Source organism: Aethina tumida, chromosome 4 (genome assembly GCF_024364675.1).
Source record: "Aethina tumida isolate Nest 87 chromosome 4, icAetTumi1.1, whole genome shotgun sequence".
NCBI lineage: Eukaryota > Metazoa > Arthropoda > Insecta > Coleoptera > Nitidulidae > Aethina > Aethina tumida.
The window spans coordinates 13,895,686-13,910,011 of NC_065438.1; the positions used below are offsets into that span (position 1 = coordinate 13,895,686).

The 14,326-nt window shown below is 32.0% G+C and overlaps 2 protein-coding genes across 3 annotated transcripts; one reads left to right on the forward strand and one right to left on the reverse strand.

The window, feature by feature from the left end:
- Positions 1-1,304: 1,304 nt before the first annotated feature.
- Positions 1,305-3,156, reverse strand: LOC109602824 (elongation of very long chain fatty acids protein 6). The gene has a single exon (XM_020019267.2). It carries the CDS (start codon positions 2,997-2,999, stop codon positions 2,145-2,147), a length of 855 nt encoding a protein of 284 aa, XP_019874826.1. The 5' UTR covers positions 3,000-3,156; the 3' UTR covers positions 1,305-2,144.
- Positions 3,157-5,494: 2,338 nt separating this feature from the next.
- LOC109602830 (E3 ubiquitin-protein ligase RBBP6) lies at positions 5,495-14,013 on the forward strand. 2 transcript variants are annotated; one of them, XM_020019277.2, is made up of 9 exons: positions 5,495-5,631; positions 5,688-5,756; positions 7,388-8,028; positions 8,085-8,400; positions 11,775-12,019; positions 12,077-12,636; positions 12,687-12,788; positions 12,843-12,889; positions 12,949-14,013. In XM_020019277.2, the coding sequence occupies exons 1-9, from the start codon at positions 5,605-5,607 to the stop codon at positions 13,057-13,059; spliced, it is 2,118 nt and encodes a 705-aa protein (XP_019874836.2). In that variant the 5' UTR covers positions 5,495-5,604; the 3' UTR covers positions 13,060-14,013. The 2 variants fall into 2 exon arrangements, with proteins under 2 accessions (XP_019874836.2, XP_049822074.1); XM_049966117.1 differs by lacking the exon at positions 5,688-5,756 and having other exon boundaries at positions 5,531-5,631.
- The last annotated feature ends 313 nt before the right edge of the window (positions 14,014-14,326 follow it).

The window sequence follows — 14,326 nt, forward strand, 5'->3', positions numbered from 1 at the left end:
ACATTAATATATCACAAATATATTTTCTTCTGATACTTAATTCTATAAATATAAATATGTGCAGTGATGGGAAGACATTTTCCTTGGTTAATAAAAAATTACTAAAACAGTATTTTTAGACGTGACCCCACGAGTAACAATAGAAGTACATAATTTAGATTAAAAACTTGAAACGCATTCCGGGAAATATTCCACACATCAAGATTGATGTTTTATCGTAAAATTTTTATGTAAAAATTAATATTTAGGAAAACCCAAATCGTAACGTAAATCTTGGCTTAAATAAAGCAATCCCGAAAAAGGTTACGTAAAAACAATAGGATATTAATGTTGATTACTTGTTGCTACCAGTGTGTCTTAAAATTCACCACATAAAATACCGGGCAATAAAAATAACAGGTCTTCAGTATTTGTGTCTGTTAGGTTTGAATTAATTATCCGGGTAAATATGCGCCTAAAATATTTATATGAGGTTTATTTCGTAATCATATTCAGGTATCATTGTTACAAAATTGATTGTCCATTTGTATATTAAAATAATCGATTCATTTCGCTTTTAATGACGCAGTGTTTAAAGTTAGTTGCACTTTAGTCTGACACAAAAGCTAATAAAACTGAAGTTTAATTATGCAATTACAAATAAAAATTTGGAAAAACGTCAATGTAGTTGTGAAAATCGATTTTTACACTACATGTGGCAGAATTTCTTCAGATAACAGTAAAATTTCCATGACAAACCAGCACACGTATATTTGAACACTGATAGTATAAGTGTGGCGTGTAATAATATCAAAAAATATAGTTTAATTGTAACTTTATATAATTATCTGCTGTTACAATTTCAAAGGTTTTTAAAAGTGTTTCGAGGTTGAACACATCCAACGATGAAGAAAATCTAAATAAAATTTAGAAATTACAATTCAATATAATTAACTTTTTCCAAAATGATACAATAAGGTATATTTTGGGGATTCCCCTTTTTTTGTCGCCTTATTTTCTATGCCGCTGAATATTTTTTAAAATAATTAAGCTTTGCATATTGTTTGTGCAATTGATTAATTTTGATCGTCACAGACGTTTGAAGACAGTTAGTAATTTCCAAACAATACAACAGATATGATTGTTTGTTTGAAAAATATTTTATTTAGATTTTCTTCATTATTGGATGTGTTGTGTCTGCTTCCTAATTTTGACCACCTATTTTAGGAACACCTTGAATTTTTGACGTGTGGGATGGTGTATAATTTAATTTCTTCTGGGGAGTTCCTGTAAAATATAATACAAATAAAAAATAAAAACAGGGATTTAGGTGGAAAATAATTTATTTTCAGCTTAGCTAGTTTATTTTTATAAGCATTTTTACATTGTTTATTCACAGTTTTATAATACTAACTGTTGTGATAAAAAAACAATTTACCAAAAAACAGGTTTTGACAATAAAAAAATATTGTATTTAATATTAGCTATTTTATTATATATAAAATAATGACTAGTTTTAATAAAAACCTATCCCCCTTTGCGAAATGCAGTGTTGATATCACAAAACAATGATAAACTGGCTTTTATTATTTAAATTAGATAAATAAATTTTCTAGTCAAAATTACTCATTCAATATAACTAAATCACAGTATGTACGATTGACCAAAAAGTAGTACATAAATATATTTTGTGATATCGCTTGGAAAGTAACCCTGAAACCATTGGTGGTAAAGTATTCAAAAGTAAAAAACTTCTAAATGCACTTAATCATGATCTAATTTTTCTAAACAACAAATTAGTGTTACCGAGGTAATTTGTTAAAGAACACTTCACCTTATGAATTAGTCGAAAAGACATGTTTCACTTCAATTGATTTCTATTATACAGTTTATTTACATGAATAAAATTTTTATGGATTTTTCATTTCCATAATGTAAATATTCATAAAAATAAGCAAATTTCAACATACCTCAACAGGTAGACAATCACCGAGATAACATCCTATACAAGTATCACATATAAAAACTTATAATTTAAATTTCAAACATGGTCAAGTATGAAAAATATATAAATAATCTTAGGAAAAACGTTGAATTAAAAAATTACACAAAATGTCCTTTCGACACAAATAACAAAAAGTAAACATTAGGTACATTCGTACCCACTAATGTACTTTTGACTTCAGCATGGTGTAATCTGAGGCGTTCGCCCTCTTTGTGCGTTTACCGCCAGACATGTAAGATTTGTAGAAGAATCTCGCAAACAACACAAAGTAACTGAAGTACATGGCAATTGACAGCTTAATATTAAAGGGGGTTATGTGGCACTCGGCGCCGCTCTGCAGCAACTGGTGCGCCCAAAAGTTAACAGCACAGCCTATGACCATTTGGAGGAGCTGGAGGGATGTGATTACCATGGCGAGTTGTCTTGGTGGACGATAACCCATGGCTCTCAATGCATAATAAGAATACATCACTGAGTGCACACAATAATTCATCACGATAAACCATCGGGCACTCGCCGTGTATTCCGTGTAGCTGAACCAGGAATAAAGCAGCACAGTTATGTGATGGTACCAATGGAGGAAGATCAGCGGTTGTTTTCTTAGCACTATGAAGAGGGTGTCACCTAATTCCGGCAGTTTACTGAGGACGAACATGAACGTCCAGAAGCCGGATACTTTGTCCTGTTCGATGAAGGATGGCACGCAAACGGAATGGTACAAGCCGTGTTGGGTAAGCGTGTGCAGGAATTCCGGTACCGTCCTGGAAGCGCCGACTATGCTGAAAGTGGCCAGCATAGTGTTCCACAAACTGAGAACGCCTCTAAGCTCGAATCGGGGCCGATTCTGCATCAGATGCTGTCCGCCGAATATCAATATCATGTAGATGCCACAGTAATAGAAGCCCCATGTCCAGTTATCCTTCATCCACGTGCGGCTCTTCTGGTGAATGAAATCCGATTCGAAATTGAAGACATAGGAGTAATTGGGCGATGTGACCTGCGTGTATTCCTGCATGTTGCTGGACCGGCACTAACAAACCAAAAGAAAACCAATGGACAAATTCGTGTGCGTGTCACGCCGGCAGTGTGCGAGTCACGGTCGAATCGGAAACTATGCAACTAACGAATATTCGGCCGGATATATGAACTGTCCAGGTCCAGAACCGTGCCGCACGCCCTATCACACCGCCATCGTGGACGCATGCGCCGCACCGACATCGACAAACCTGCCGGGTGTATACCTTGGCCGTTCCCACCTATGCAAAGGCGCGTTTTCTGTTTCGGTCGTCGCGGTCTTGATGTAACGATTACATGTTACGCGGCTCGAGAACTATTCCACTGCTGATCGGACGCACGTCCAAAGGAAAAATTCAAATGGATTGCGATTTTATCAACAAACTGTCGCAATGGCTGGGTTATTAGATTATTATTAATAATTTGGTTTAACTATGGATTGAGTAATTTCTTACTCGAAGGTGGTCCTCTTCGCTAATTATGGAATTATTTTAAAATTCGGACAAAATTTTGACTTGGAGTCTCATTTATTTTTTTTACCTGTCATATTTCACTAATGGGGTGTTAACCGGGAAATCTCTGTTAAAGACTTCAATAGATGTCGCTTGAAAAAATTAAGATATTCTTAATTTTATATTTTATTTTGTATATTTAATTTAATGCCGTTTAACAATTAGAAACCATTGTATAAAAATATAAAATGTCCTTACATTAATTCTAAATTCTGTAATTTTTCTGTTGGTACATGCATCACGTTGTAAATACTTTATAAATTTTAATGAATTTTTGAGTAGAAATAGTTTAAATTCTGGATTAAAATTTAGAATTTTTTTATACAGAAAAATAAAAAAGGTTTCTACAAAATACTAAAATAATTGGCTGCAAAATTTGTTGTCCAGTAGCGACATCTTTGATCGACAACAAATTAAAATACATATGACTGAAAGTAATATTAAAATTTCTTCCCATTACGTCACATTTAAGCAACTTAATACTTATTAACAAAAAATTTCTTTACTTTCATATTAAATCTTTAACTAATTTTTGTTTGTACAGCTATCACGCTGAGACTAGTTTTTAATTTTTTTTTTAAATTTAGCTTAGCAGTAGTTTATGTTTTAGACTAACGTTTAGAATATTTTTATACAAAAAAATTTGAAGCTGCCTCCCTAATTAAATTTTTCAATGGCAACATCCTTAATTAACAATACTTTTGAATATTGTTTATATAATAATTCATATAATTGAATTTAATATTAATATACTGTTTTATTTTTCAGTAGGAACATCTTTAGACAACTACTCTTTTAAATATTGTGTATTTAATACTGAAAAAAGTAAATAAATATAATTGAATTTAATATTAAAATAGCTTTTTATTACGTTAAATTTAAGCAATTTAACAATTTACTGTTAATTGTTTAATTTGTATGTATAAAAGCTAAATGAGTTTTTAAAATTGCCCATAAAATATTAAAAATATAAAATTTCGTATTGGGTTTACATAATCAATTAACTAACTTTTTATTCGTAAATGCTGAAATGACATTAGAAATTTTGGTGACATTTAATAAAGATATAGATTACATCTTGAGTCAACATTTAGAACATATTTTATTCAAAATAAATAATTAAAAAGGTTATAAAATATTAAAAGGATCAGTAGCGTCATCTTTGATTGGCAAACGTATTACTTTTTAATAATTATTTATTGCTAAAAGAGGATAAATGAAATATTAAAATACCGTTTAATTACGTTAAACTTAAGCAATTTAATTATTTACTGCTAATTGTATTGCGTTGTAAAATTTTTTATGTCTAGCCGTACTTTGTTCATTTCCTAATATGTTCACCACTTATGGAATACAGTTGGTTTCCTACTTACTACTTAATTTTAAAAATTTAATGTCGCATTTAAACAGGTTTCCAGCACATTGTATTTTTCAAACAAATGATGTCCACAAAATTACTTAAGTTTAATTATATTAATTAAATATTTGATCGATTGTGGTTACAAAATGCTATGCAAAAAATTACAATGGTTATGTATAATCAAGTCGCACGTTTCCGTGACTAATTGTTTCTTTATTTAAAATATAGGTACTTAATGACACTATTAATGACCGAAACAACAAACAAATTTCCTCATATAAATCACATGTCCGACGAAAATTTACTGTTGAATTATGTATTTATATTATTATATGTCCTTTTTGTTTTGTTTTTATTTTTTTAACAAACAAGTTAAACTTTTATTTATATCATATGTTAACATAAGTTAACCATATTGTATATATACTTGTCAGGCTTAAACTCCCTCAAAAAAAATTATCTCTATCGACTTAACGTCGATTTCATTATATTTAGTATGTCAGGTCTGTGAAGTACAGATTGTAGTCACCCCAACTATATGTACAAACCTTAACAATTCCATGTGAATGGACCTTAAGCACAACAAAAGCTTTGGTGTTTTTGTGTGCCAACATAAGCGAACCAAAAATCCCCAACACGTAAATAATTATTCGTGTTAGTTGTCATTTTGTGTCTCGTCCTAAAGTTGTCAGTGTATTAATTGTTGTTTGAATTGTTTAAATTCCATTTTAACCATGGGCGACAATTACAATTACCATGGAGTAAGTATTCACATATAGTCGTAATTAAATTCAATTACATATCACCGTTGTTTCAGACTCCTAATCGAGGCTGGAATAACTGGAATGGAAAACAATACGGAGGCGACAAAAATAATTATCAAATGGTACGTGGATAGTATGATAGACGAAGATTTTCGTGCTTTATTGAACGCTTTTTCTAAGCATTGAATAATCAATAACCTGATCATGGAGGTGGATGCTGTTTTACTGTCTTCCCTATATGTCAACAAACTACTTTTGTAGACACAGATCTAATTACATAAGATTAACTGTTTACATCACATAAAACATTCTGTGTTATGAAAACATGGAGATACATATGTTTCTTAAAAGTGCATAATCATTTGATTTGTTTATGTTGCCATTTTAATACTTTGATATTTTTCTTCAATATGTGATTTTAAAATATTTGTTACTAAGAATTATTGCGGAAATTCTCAAATTTAGAAAGTGTGTAGCATGGAAAGTCATGTGGAAAATATTGTTTATGCATTTAAAATATTTGTGAAATAGACATATATAATAATTTTTGATTTCGTTATTCCTTTTATCTGTATGCTTATATTTTAATAATTAATATTAAACTATTTAAATATATGGTAGTTAAATCCTTTAGTGTTTATATTTTGGTGAGAAAGAAATTATTATATATTGTTTGTTTATCATATATTAGTATAAGAAATTATCATTTTTTTTAAATATATGTACCAGTAACTTGTTTATTTGTTGCTCAATTTTACTCAACATGCACAAAATTATTTTTTATCTATTCTCTACTGAATTATAAATAAAAATGTTACTGTGGTGTTTCTTATATTAAATAGGCCACACTGATTATACAATTTAATAATATACAAAAATATATCTTATTTAGATTTGATTTGCATTTTTGCCCTTTAAATGATGCCTAAATTAAGCTAAAAATATCACACGTCACATTCAATGTTGATGTATTGGTCCTGCCCCTTTTTTACTAACGCATGCTCAATTCGTTTTTCCGAATTTTATCTCTCTTGATGTAATCCTCAGTGGTCTTGATGTGTTATTTTTGTATGTTTCTATTCCCACTGGAATTATTTGAATGTCCCACGCGTAAAATGTTTCAGGTCATCTGAGAATTTCACCATATTAAGAAGAAAAAACAATTTTAATATAGCCACAGTAGATGTTATAATTATATTAACCCTGCTGCTGTTCAGTTTAATTCTATTTTTTAATGAACTTTGTACATTTATATATTTTTCATTTAACAAAATTATATATGATTCGCCCCGATTCCGACGATTATTTATCAGAGGTCTTCTGCTTATTATGATAATATAATATTATTTATTTAGTCAATACAAACTCCTTTCTAAATTAATGTTAATTATTTTAATTGTTCACATTAAATAAAATAGTTGTGGCCTTAATATTTGACATTTTAAAAATAATGACCATTACAGTACATTTTTTTACTTTTAATCTTATATTCTTTCATTTTAAAATTTTATTATTTAATCTTAATTTATTATTGAAGCAAAAAGCATAACAAAACCTTTAATTTCCTAAGTGAGTATCATCCATCAAAATTTTTTTAAACTGGGAATGATGTTTAAATAGTATCTCATTAAAAAGGGCTTTTAATTCCGTATATATTGCTGCTTAGCTTTTGAAAATAAATTTACTAGTTTAGAAAATTCTTTGAAATACACCATCAATGAAATCCTCCAAACTAATTTTTATGTTTCTCCAGATGAACAGGCAATGGGGCTGGGACCCGAGCAGATTTCACGTTCCTCCACCCCCTTCGCCGTCGACAAGCACATCTCAAACACCACCGCCCTCAAATCCACCCTTGCCGCCAACACCAGCACGCTTCGACGTGCCACCACCACCCCCGCCCATTCCAGTTGCACAACCACCTCTTCCACCTCAACCGGGTCCGTCGTACCAGTACCCGGCACCGTTGCCGCCTCCCATACCTTCGCCAGAAAAAATGAACAGATGGTCGGTGCCGCCTCCACCGCCGCACACGCCCGAGCGAGAAAGGTACCAGCGGCCGAAACCCCAGTACGGATCACATTCGTCGGACAGTGACAGCTATCAGCGACCGCAGCAGCACCAGCAACACCAACAGCATCACCAACCACATCACCAACAGCAGCATCCTCCGCCACAACCTCAGCAACAACAGCATCAGCAGCAACAGTACCAGCATCAGCAGTATCCACAGCAGCAACAGCATCACCAGCAACAGCAACAGCAGTACATGTCGCCATCGATGCCGTCTACTTCGTACGCCACATCACCACAGTACTCCGGTGGTCAGCAACAGCCGTATAACAGGAGTTACACACCATCTCAGCCACGCTACAACTATTACAACAACAGACGGTGGGTGTCGCCCTTCGAGAATAAACATTAAGTTAATTTTATTATGGTTATTGCAGATATAACGGCGATTACAATGGTGGCCACGGCCAATATAAGAGACCTGCCTCACAAATGGACGGCGGAAACAACAACAACAACAATAATAAAAAGAAAAAGCCTCCGCAGAAACCTGCAGTCAAATTTACTCAGGCGGAGTGTACTGCTGCTTTAGATCTAGAGAGGCATCTCAACGTTATGCACAAGAATTCGTTGGTTATTAAGTTCCCTGATTTTGAGATAACAAGGGACATGGTTATGCGTTTTAATCCCGCAATCAGCAGCGTTTATTTCCCATCGTCGATCACACCGAGGAACTGTTTTGTGGCGTTGCATGTGAGTATTAAAATGGACATTTATTCAGTAGATTTTATCAAATTTGTATGACAGAATGTAATTTATATTTGTATTGAATATATTTGGGCATTCGCCTTGACTATTATTGGATGATAGCGTCAAGATAATGCGAATGTTATGTATATTATGGATAAATTCATAGATTAGATTTCACAGAATATACCTCTGCTGTAATTAGTATTCTTTCATTGATGTGGATTATATTCAAACTAAATATTTGTTGACAATTGTTAGATACAAAACTATTTCAACTATAAAATTCTTAAATGCCATTCAAATATATTTTGTAATACTACTCATAGTTCACAGTATTTTTCTTATCTTAAAGTCTTATTAGATTTTTGAATCGATAAATTTAAACTTAAAATACATATCCTAATGACCGCATTTATCAGAAAGTTTTGCAATATGTATCTTCAACCTAAAATTTGTTAACTTAATGGATATACCTATTTTACAACTAATAAACACCCTGTGTTATGTGAAGTTGCAAAAAGTGTATATCATTATTTTAAAATTGTATATCATTATGTATTGTCGTATCATCATCAATGTCATCTTTGTAACTTATTGATTATTCATTATTTTCCTTTTGTTAAATTTATTGTCTGCTTGTTGAATTTATGAATTAATTTGTATTTATAAAATATTTTTTTATTACAAAGGTATTTTGGTAAGAAGGCGAAATACCATAAAATTTTAGAGATAAAGATTATAGACATTGGTTAATGATTATTTGTTTGAGTAAGTTCATGTGATATCTCACATTTGGATGTGATATTTTTCATCCCACAGGAATCTATAATTTACCAAAAATTTTAACGAAGTATCTTGAAATATTGAAAAGTAAAAATTTTAGACATGGGTTAACGATTATTTGTTTCGTGTTTTGAGAAGTTTCCATACGCATGATCAAATGTGAAGGTGTTATTTTCATCCTACAAGGAGGCATCTTGTCCTTATCAAAATTCTAGCAACTTCTAGTTTTATTTTACAAAATTCTATCAATTTTTAGGTCAGTATTGATTTTACTGTTTACTCTTTGATATATAATTTACCAAAATTTTTAATGAAGTACCATAAAATGTCAAGAAGAGATTTTAGACATTGTTTAATAATTATTTGCTTCGATACGTTTCGAGAAGTATGATGTATGATGATGATGATCATGATGATCAAATTTGGGGATGATATTTGGACACCTTGTTTTTGTCAAAATTCTACCAACATTGAGATTAACATTGATTTTACTGATTACTATTTGACTACACCACAAAATTTCGGGAAGAAAGATTTAAACATTGATTAATGATTATTTTTTTTAATGTTAACTTAATGTGACATCTCCATATGCATGATCAAATTTGAGGGTGATATTTTCAACATTCAGGGAGGTTTCTTCTTGATATCGAAAATCTAGGAACTTTTAGATTAGCATTGATTTTACTCTTTACTATTTGATATATAATTTGCTAAAATTTTTAACGTAGTAACATAAAATTTAGAAAAGAAAGATATCAGTCAATGGTTAAGGTTTTATTTTTTCCGGGACACTTCGAGAAATTAATTTGGTATCTATATATTCTCAATTTTACTCTAATAAACTTATTTAAAAAACGAAACATTTTCGTCCTCTTACCAAAACATCATTGAGTTTCTTATTATACTTAAACATTACATTTTCACACACTAATGAATAAAATATAGCAAAAGTTTTGCTACAGTTCCTGCTTTGTCTTTCTATGATGATTGTTGTAAGTATCAAAAATACTCTAGCAAAAACAGTTAGCTATTTTTATTCATATTATCCATTATTTGCTTCACATACACCTTTTCAACATTACACTTGCATACATTAGGGAATCCTTTATTTTAGTAATTTTCGAATTCATTTCAAAATATAATACCGTTAACATTTCATAACGGGAACATGTGTCATAGGACGATTAAATGAAAAATAATTTGTTATTGTAATTGTTAGAAAGGAACAAAGAAATTAAATGTTATTGATTGATTGATAGTCACTAACAAATATAAAAAATATAAACCATTGTAGATGTTCAAATGGTTAATTAAATTGTAAAGACAATAAAATTATACATATTATCAAAAATCTGAAGTAAAACTATATTTATTTCTATTTTTGTTGGATTATTTTACCGGAGATAAATAAATTCCAATTTTCAACGTTTTCTGCTAAAGCATTATTATACATACCACAGTTTTTTCCATCGTAGCATAAAAATCTTTTTGGTCTGTTACTGCTTTTTATATTTGTATTGACTGAATTATCAATTAAAAGTGTCAAATTCCCAATATTGAAATAATTTATTATTGGAAAATTTAAATGACGAAAATAGCTGAAATTGCCTAACATTTTTCATTAACTTTAATTGTATAATATACTCTAAAAATGTAAGTGAAATTTTATATAGTTATTTTAAACAGTATGTTACAAAATTGTGGAACATTATCTAAATTTATATTTTTATTAACCAGATTTTTATAGTTATTTTTTAATTCCTGGGTGACACATGTTAAAGTTAAGAAAGAATGTTTAAACTTAGAAAAACATTTCCTTAATATGAATATATTCTTTAAGGTGGGATTTAACAAATTTGAAAACGATAAAAATAAAGGACACAACAATATACACATACCATATTGTTTCACCTTAGTATTAGTGATTATAAAAATTTGAAAAATGTGTATGCGACATCAATAATGTCGTGTAAAAGTAGCCTTGTTGTATGTAACATGATAATTGTATATGCAGTGCTATTACTTAGGTAACACCTGTATGAACGTCCCAACAAGATATAAAGTAGAAGGACAATACGTTAACACAAGAGTCGTTACAATATTATCAATGGAGTTGTAACACATTGTTGTTTAATTATTTGCTGACTGCCAGTGAACATTCAAACTTGTGGCCACTACCTGCAGTCGATCTGTTTTCTATTGTGTACCCTATGCATTCTGATACTAAAACACGATTCTTCTCTCGATGACCATTTACAGGTAACAACCAGTCGATTTATCTAAATCTAGGCATCCTATTACTATTCACTGGCACTCAGGCAAGTATAAAAAAGAAAATCAGTAAGGAGAACTCAGATAAGTTTTAGTAAGCACTGGAAAAAACACGACTCCATTAGTTCCATTATTCCCGACTACTAACTCAATTGCCTAAACATAGGAAATCTTTTGCTGATGATGTCAGTTATATCAAGATAATTACATTGAACAAAATAGTAATGAGAAGTTGGGATTGTTGTCGCACTAGCACAAGTTTTCCTATGATCTCCGACTTCATTTTGGGCCCACAACTAGAGGATAATTTATTTGTTTAGGCTAACGTTGACGTGGATGACACAATAAAAAAGATCAGCGCCATAAAACCGGTGGGGGCGAACGGATATTTGCAGGTTGAACGGAAACAGGCGCCGGCACCTAAAAAAGAATCGGAAAATATCGATCCATTAACACTGTACGTCGGAAACTTGCCCAACGATGTCACGAAGGACGAAATATTGGAGCTTTTCCCCAATCACCGCCGCATCGACATCGGCTACGCCAAAAAGATGAAATACACCAGGTAAGCCACTTGGCGTCATTCGTCCGATTATGTCCACTAACGGTGCTATCGTCTCAGGTACGCGTTTATTTCGTTCAACACCGTGGAGGATGCGATGAACGCGTTCGAATGCGCTTTCAACGAGATCATGCACGGTAAAAGTCTGATTGTGCGGTTCAAGCGCATGCAGGGCACCAACGGCCAGCCGGGCGAGCCCAAGCAGCAGAACCCGCAGAAGGCCGAATCGACGACGCCCAACAGCGTCGCATCCAGCTCGCAAGCAAAGAACGGCAGCATACAGTCTGATGAGGACTCGATGGTGGGAGACGAACCGCCGATGCGCATCAAAGAGGAACCGCAGGACTACGATTACGCGTATTCACAGGACGATGATTACGAGGAGCCCCCGCAGCATGATATATTCAAAAATGTTAGGGACAGCTTCGCTGGCGTGAGAAACCAGATAAAGGAGGAGGTGATTGATGACAAGCAAGAGCAATCGATTGACGAGTATACTTATGACTCGCAGCCGGAGACCAGGGAGGAGCCGCAGCAATCCGAGGATTCTAGGCCGAATGAAGAGACCCCGACGGCACCGAGGGAGGCACCGTTTATTAGGGTCAAAATGGAATTCACAGGTATGTTAACATCGATGCTAAGTTTGGACCCGATAATAATACTTTTTCAGAACCTGACTCCACAGAAATGAGTATGGATATGAATACGACGCCCACCACCCCTGCTGATGACGTAACTACTCCACCTCCCAATGTGGAGGTTAAACAAGAAGGTACGTAGAAAAGTGAACGTCTAAAATGAATTAAATATGAAATATAATTTTCAGAGGAAGACGAAGAAGAAGAAGAGGGCGTGGATAGTCGCACACTTATTGTAAGTAGCATTAGTCTTAAATAATTGAATAAATTACTAACTTGACCGAGTTTTCTCAGGATTTACAAGCACAGATAAAGCGTCTCAGCAGCCATACGCAGAAAATAAGGTCCATTAGACAAGAAACTAATGAGAAAAAGAAAATATTAAAGCAAACTCCTAAGGCCTAATTAGCCAAATCGCAGAGAAAATCACAGAACTTAATTGTTCCGAATCTATATACGTATACTTTCTTGTGTTGTTAAATTTGTGATATTATATTAGCGTCAAGAATGTTTTCATGTGCTCAGACTTCTCAATTCGTTGACAAAGCTGGTTAATCCTTAATTTGACGATTCATAAATAGTGAATTTTGAAATCGAACTTGTTAACATGGACATGAAAATTTTGTTATTGTGTGAGGAGGAGTCATAATTTTATCATATCTACTGGACAGATAATCTTAAAAATATCCCCTTGATTTTTTAAAAGCATCACATATTATGCTGAAATATTAAATAAATAAATTAAGTATTTGGCTATTTGTATAGAGCCTAATATTTTATATGTATCTTTATATTTAATAATAATTTATTATCATTTTATTATTGTAAGTCGTATAAGGTGTGTTAGTTACTGTACTTGTATTGTATTATTTTTATATTCAGTTTTAATATAAATACCTCATGAAATGGATGCATTAATTGATTGGATTGATGGTTTCCTGACTTGTTTTTGTATTTGTTTGCTCTGAAACATTCCACCTTTGAATGCAAATTGCGGAAAACACTTAACCTCGGTACCTCAAATATGTGTAACCTGTATGATGTTGTATTGAATGTTAGGAAACTGTTCTTCATCTAATCCTGCACTATTAAGCTAAATATGTTGCATGTGTAATGCAACAAATATATGTTATCTTATTTTTATGCATGTACTTGTTTAAAAAGTAAAGAAAGCGACGTAAGTTAGTATGATATGATAAACATAATAGCTTTATTAGAGAATTTCAGGAGGAAAAAAGGAAAATATTACAGATGTGAACTACATATTGATATGACGAAATAAATGTAACCTGTTTCACTTTCTGATAATATTTGTTGGAATAAAATCTTATTCATGAATAAAGATTTATTTTCAAAAGATTGTTTTCTTATTTATTTCAGATCCCTTAGGAATTATTAATATTATTATTTCATTTTTTATAGTTTAGTCGTATTTTTTTTGTGTCATTAATAATGGGAGGTGAATAAATGTGATATAAAATTCTTAACTCATTAACTGATTTTAGTATTAATTGAGTTTTAAGGACCCGTAATAATTCTTGTCAAAATTTCCAAGAAAATAATTACTAATTAAGTTTTTATTCAATATGGCACCATTTACAATCATTTATAATACTGTAATGAATCGTGGAAAGAAACTGCAGCGTTTATTTATTGTCGACTTAACTACTAG

Coding starts and splice junctions, on each gene's coding strand:
- LOC109602824 (XM_020019267.2), bottom strand. CDS start 2,999: ATGCAGGAATACACGCAGGTCACATCGCCCAATTACTCCTATGTCTTC.
- LOC109602830 (XM_020019277.2), top strand. CDS start 5,605: ATGGGCGACAATTACAATTACCATGGA. Junction 8,029..8,084: donor AACTATTACAACAACAGACG/GTGGGTGTCGCC, acceptor TGGTTATTGCAG/ATATAACGGCGATTACAATG. Junction 12,789..12,842: donor TGTGGAGGTTAAACAAGAAG/GTACGTAGAAAA, acceptor TATAATTTTCAG/AGGAAGACGAAGAAGAAGAA.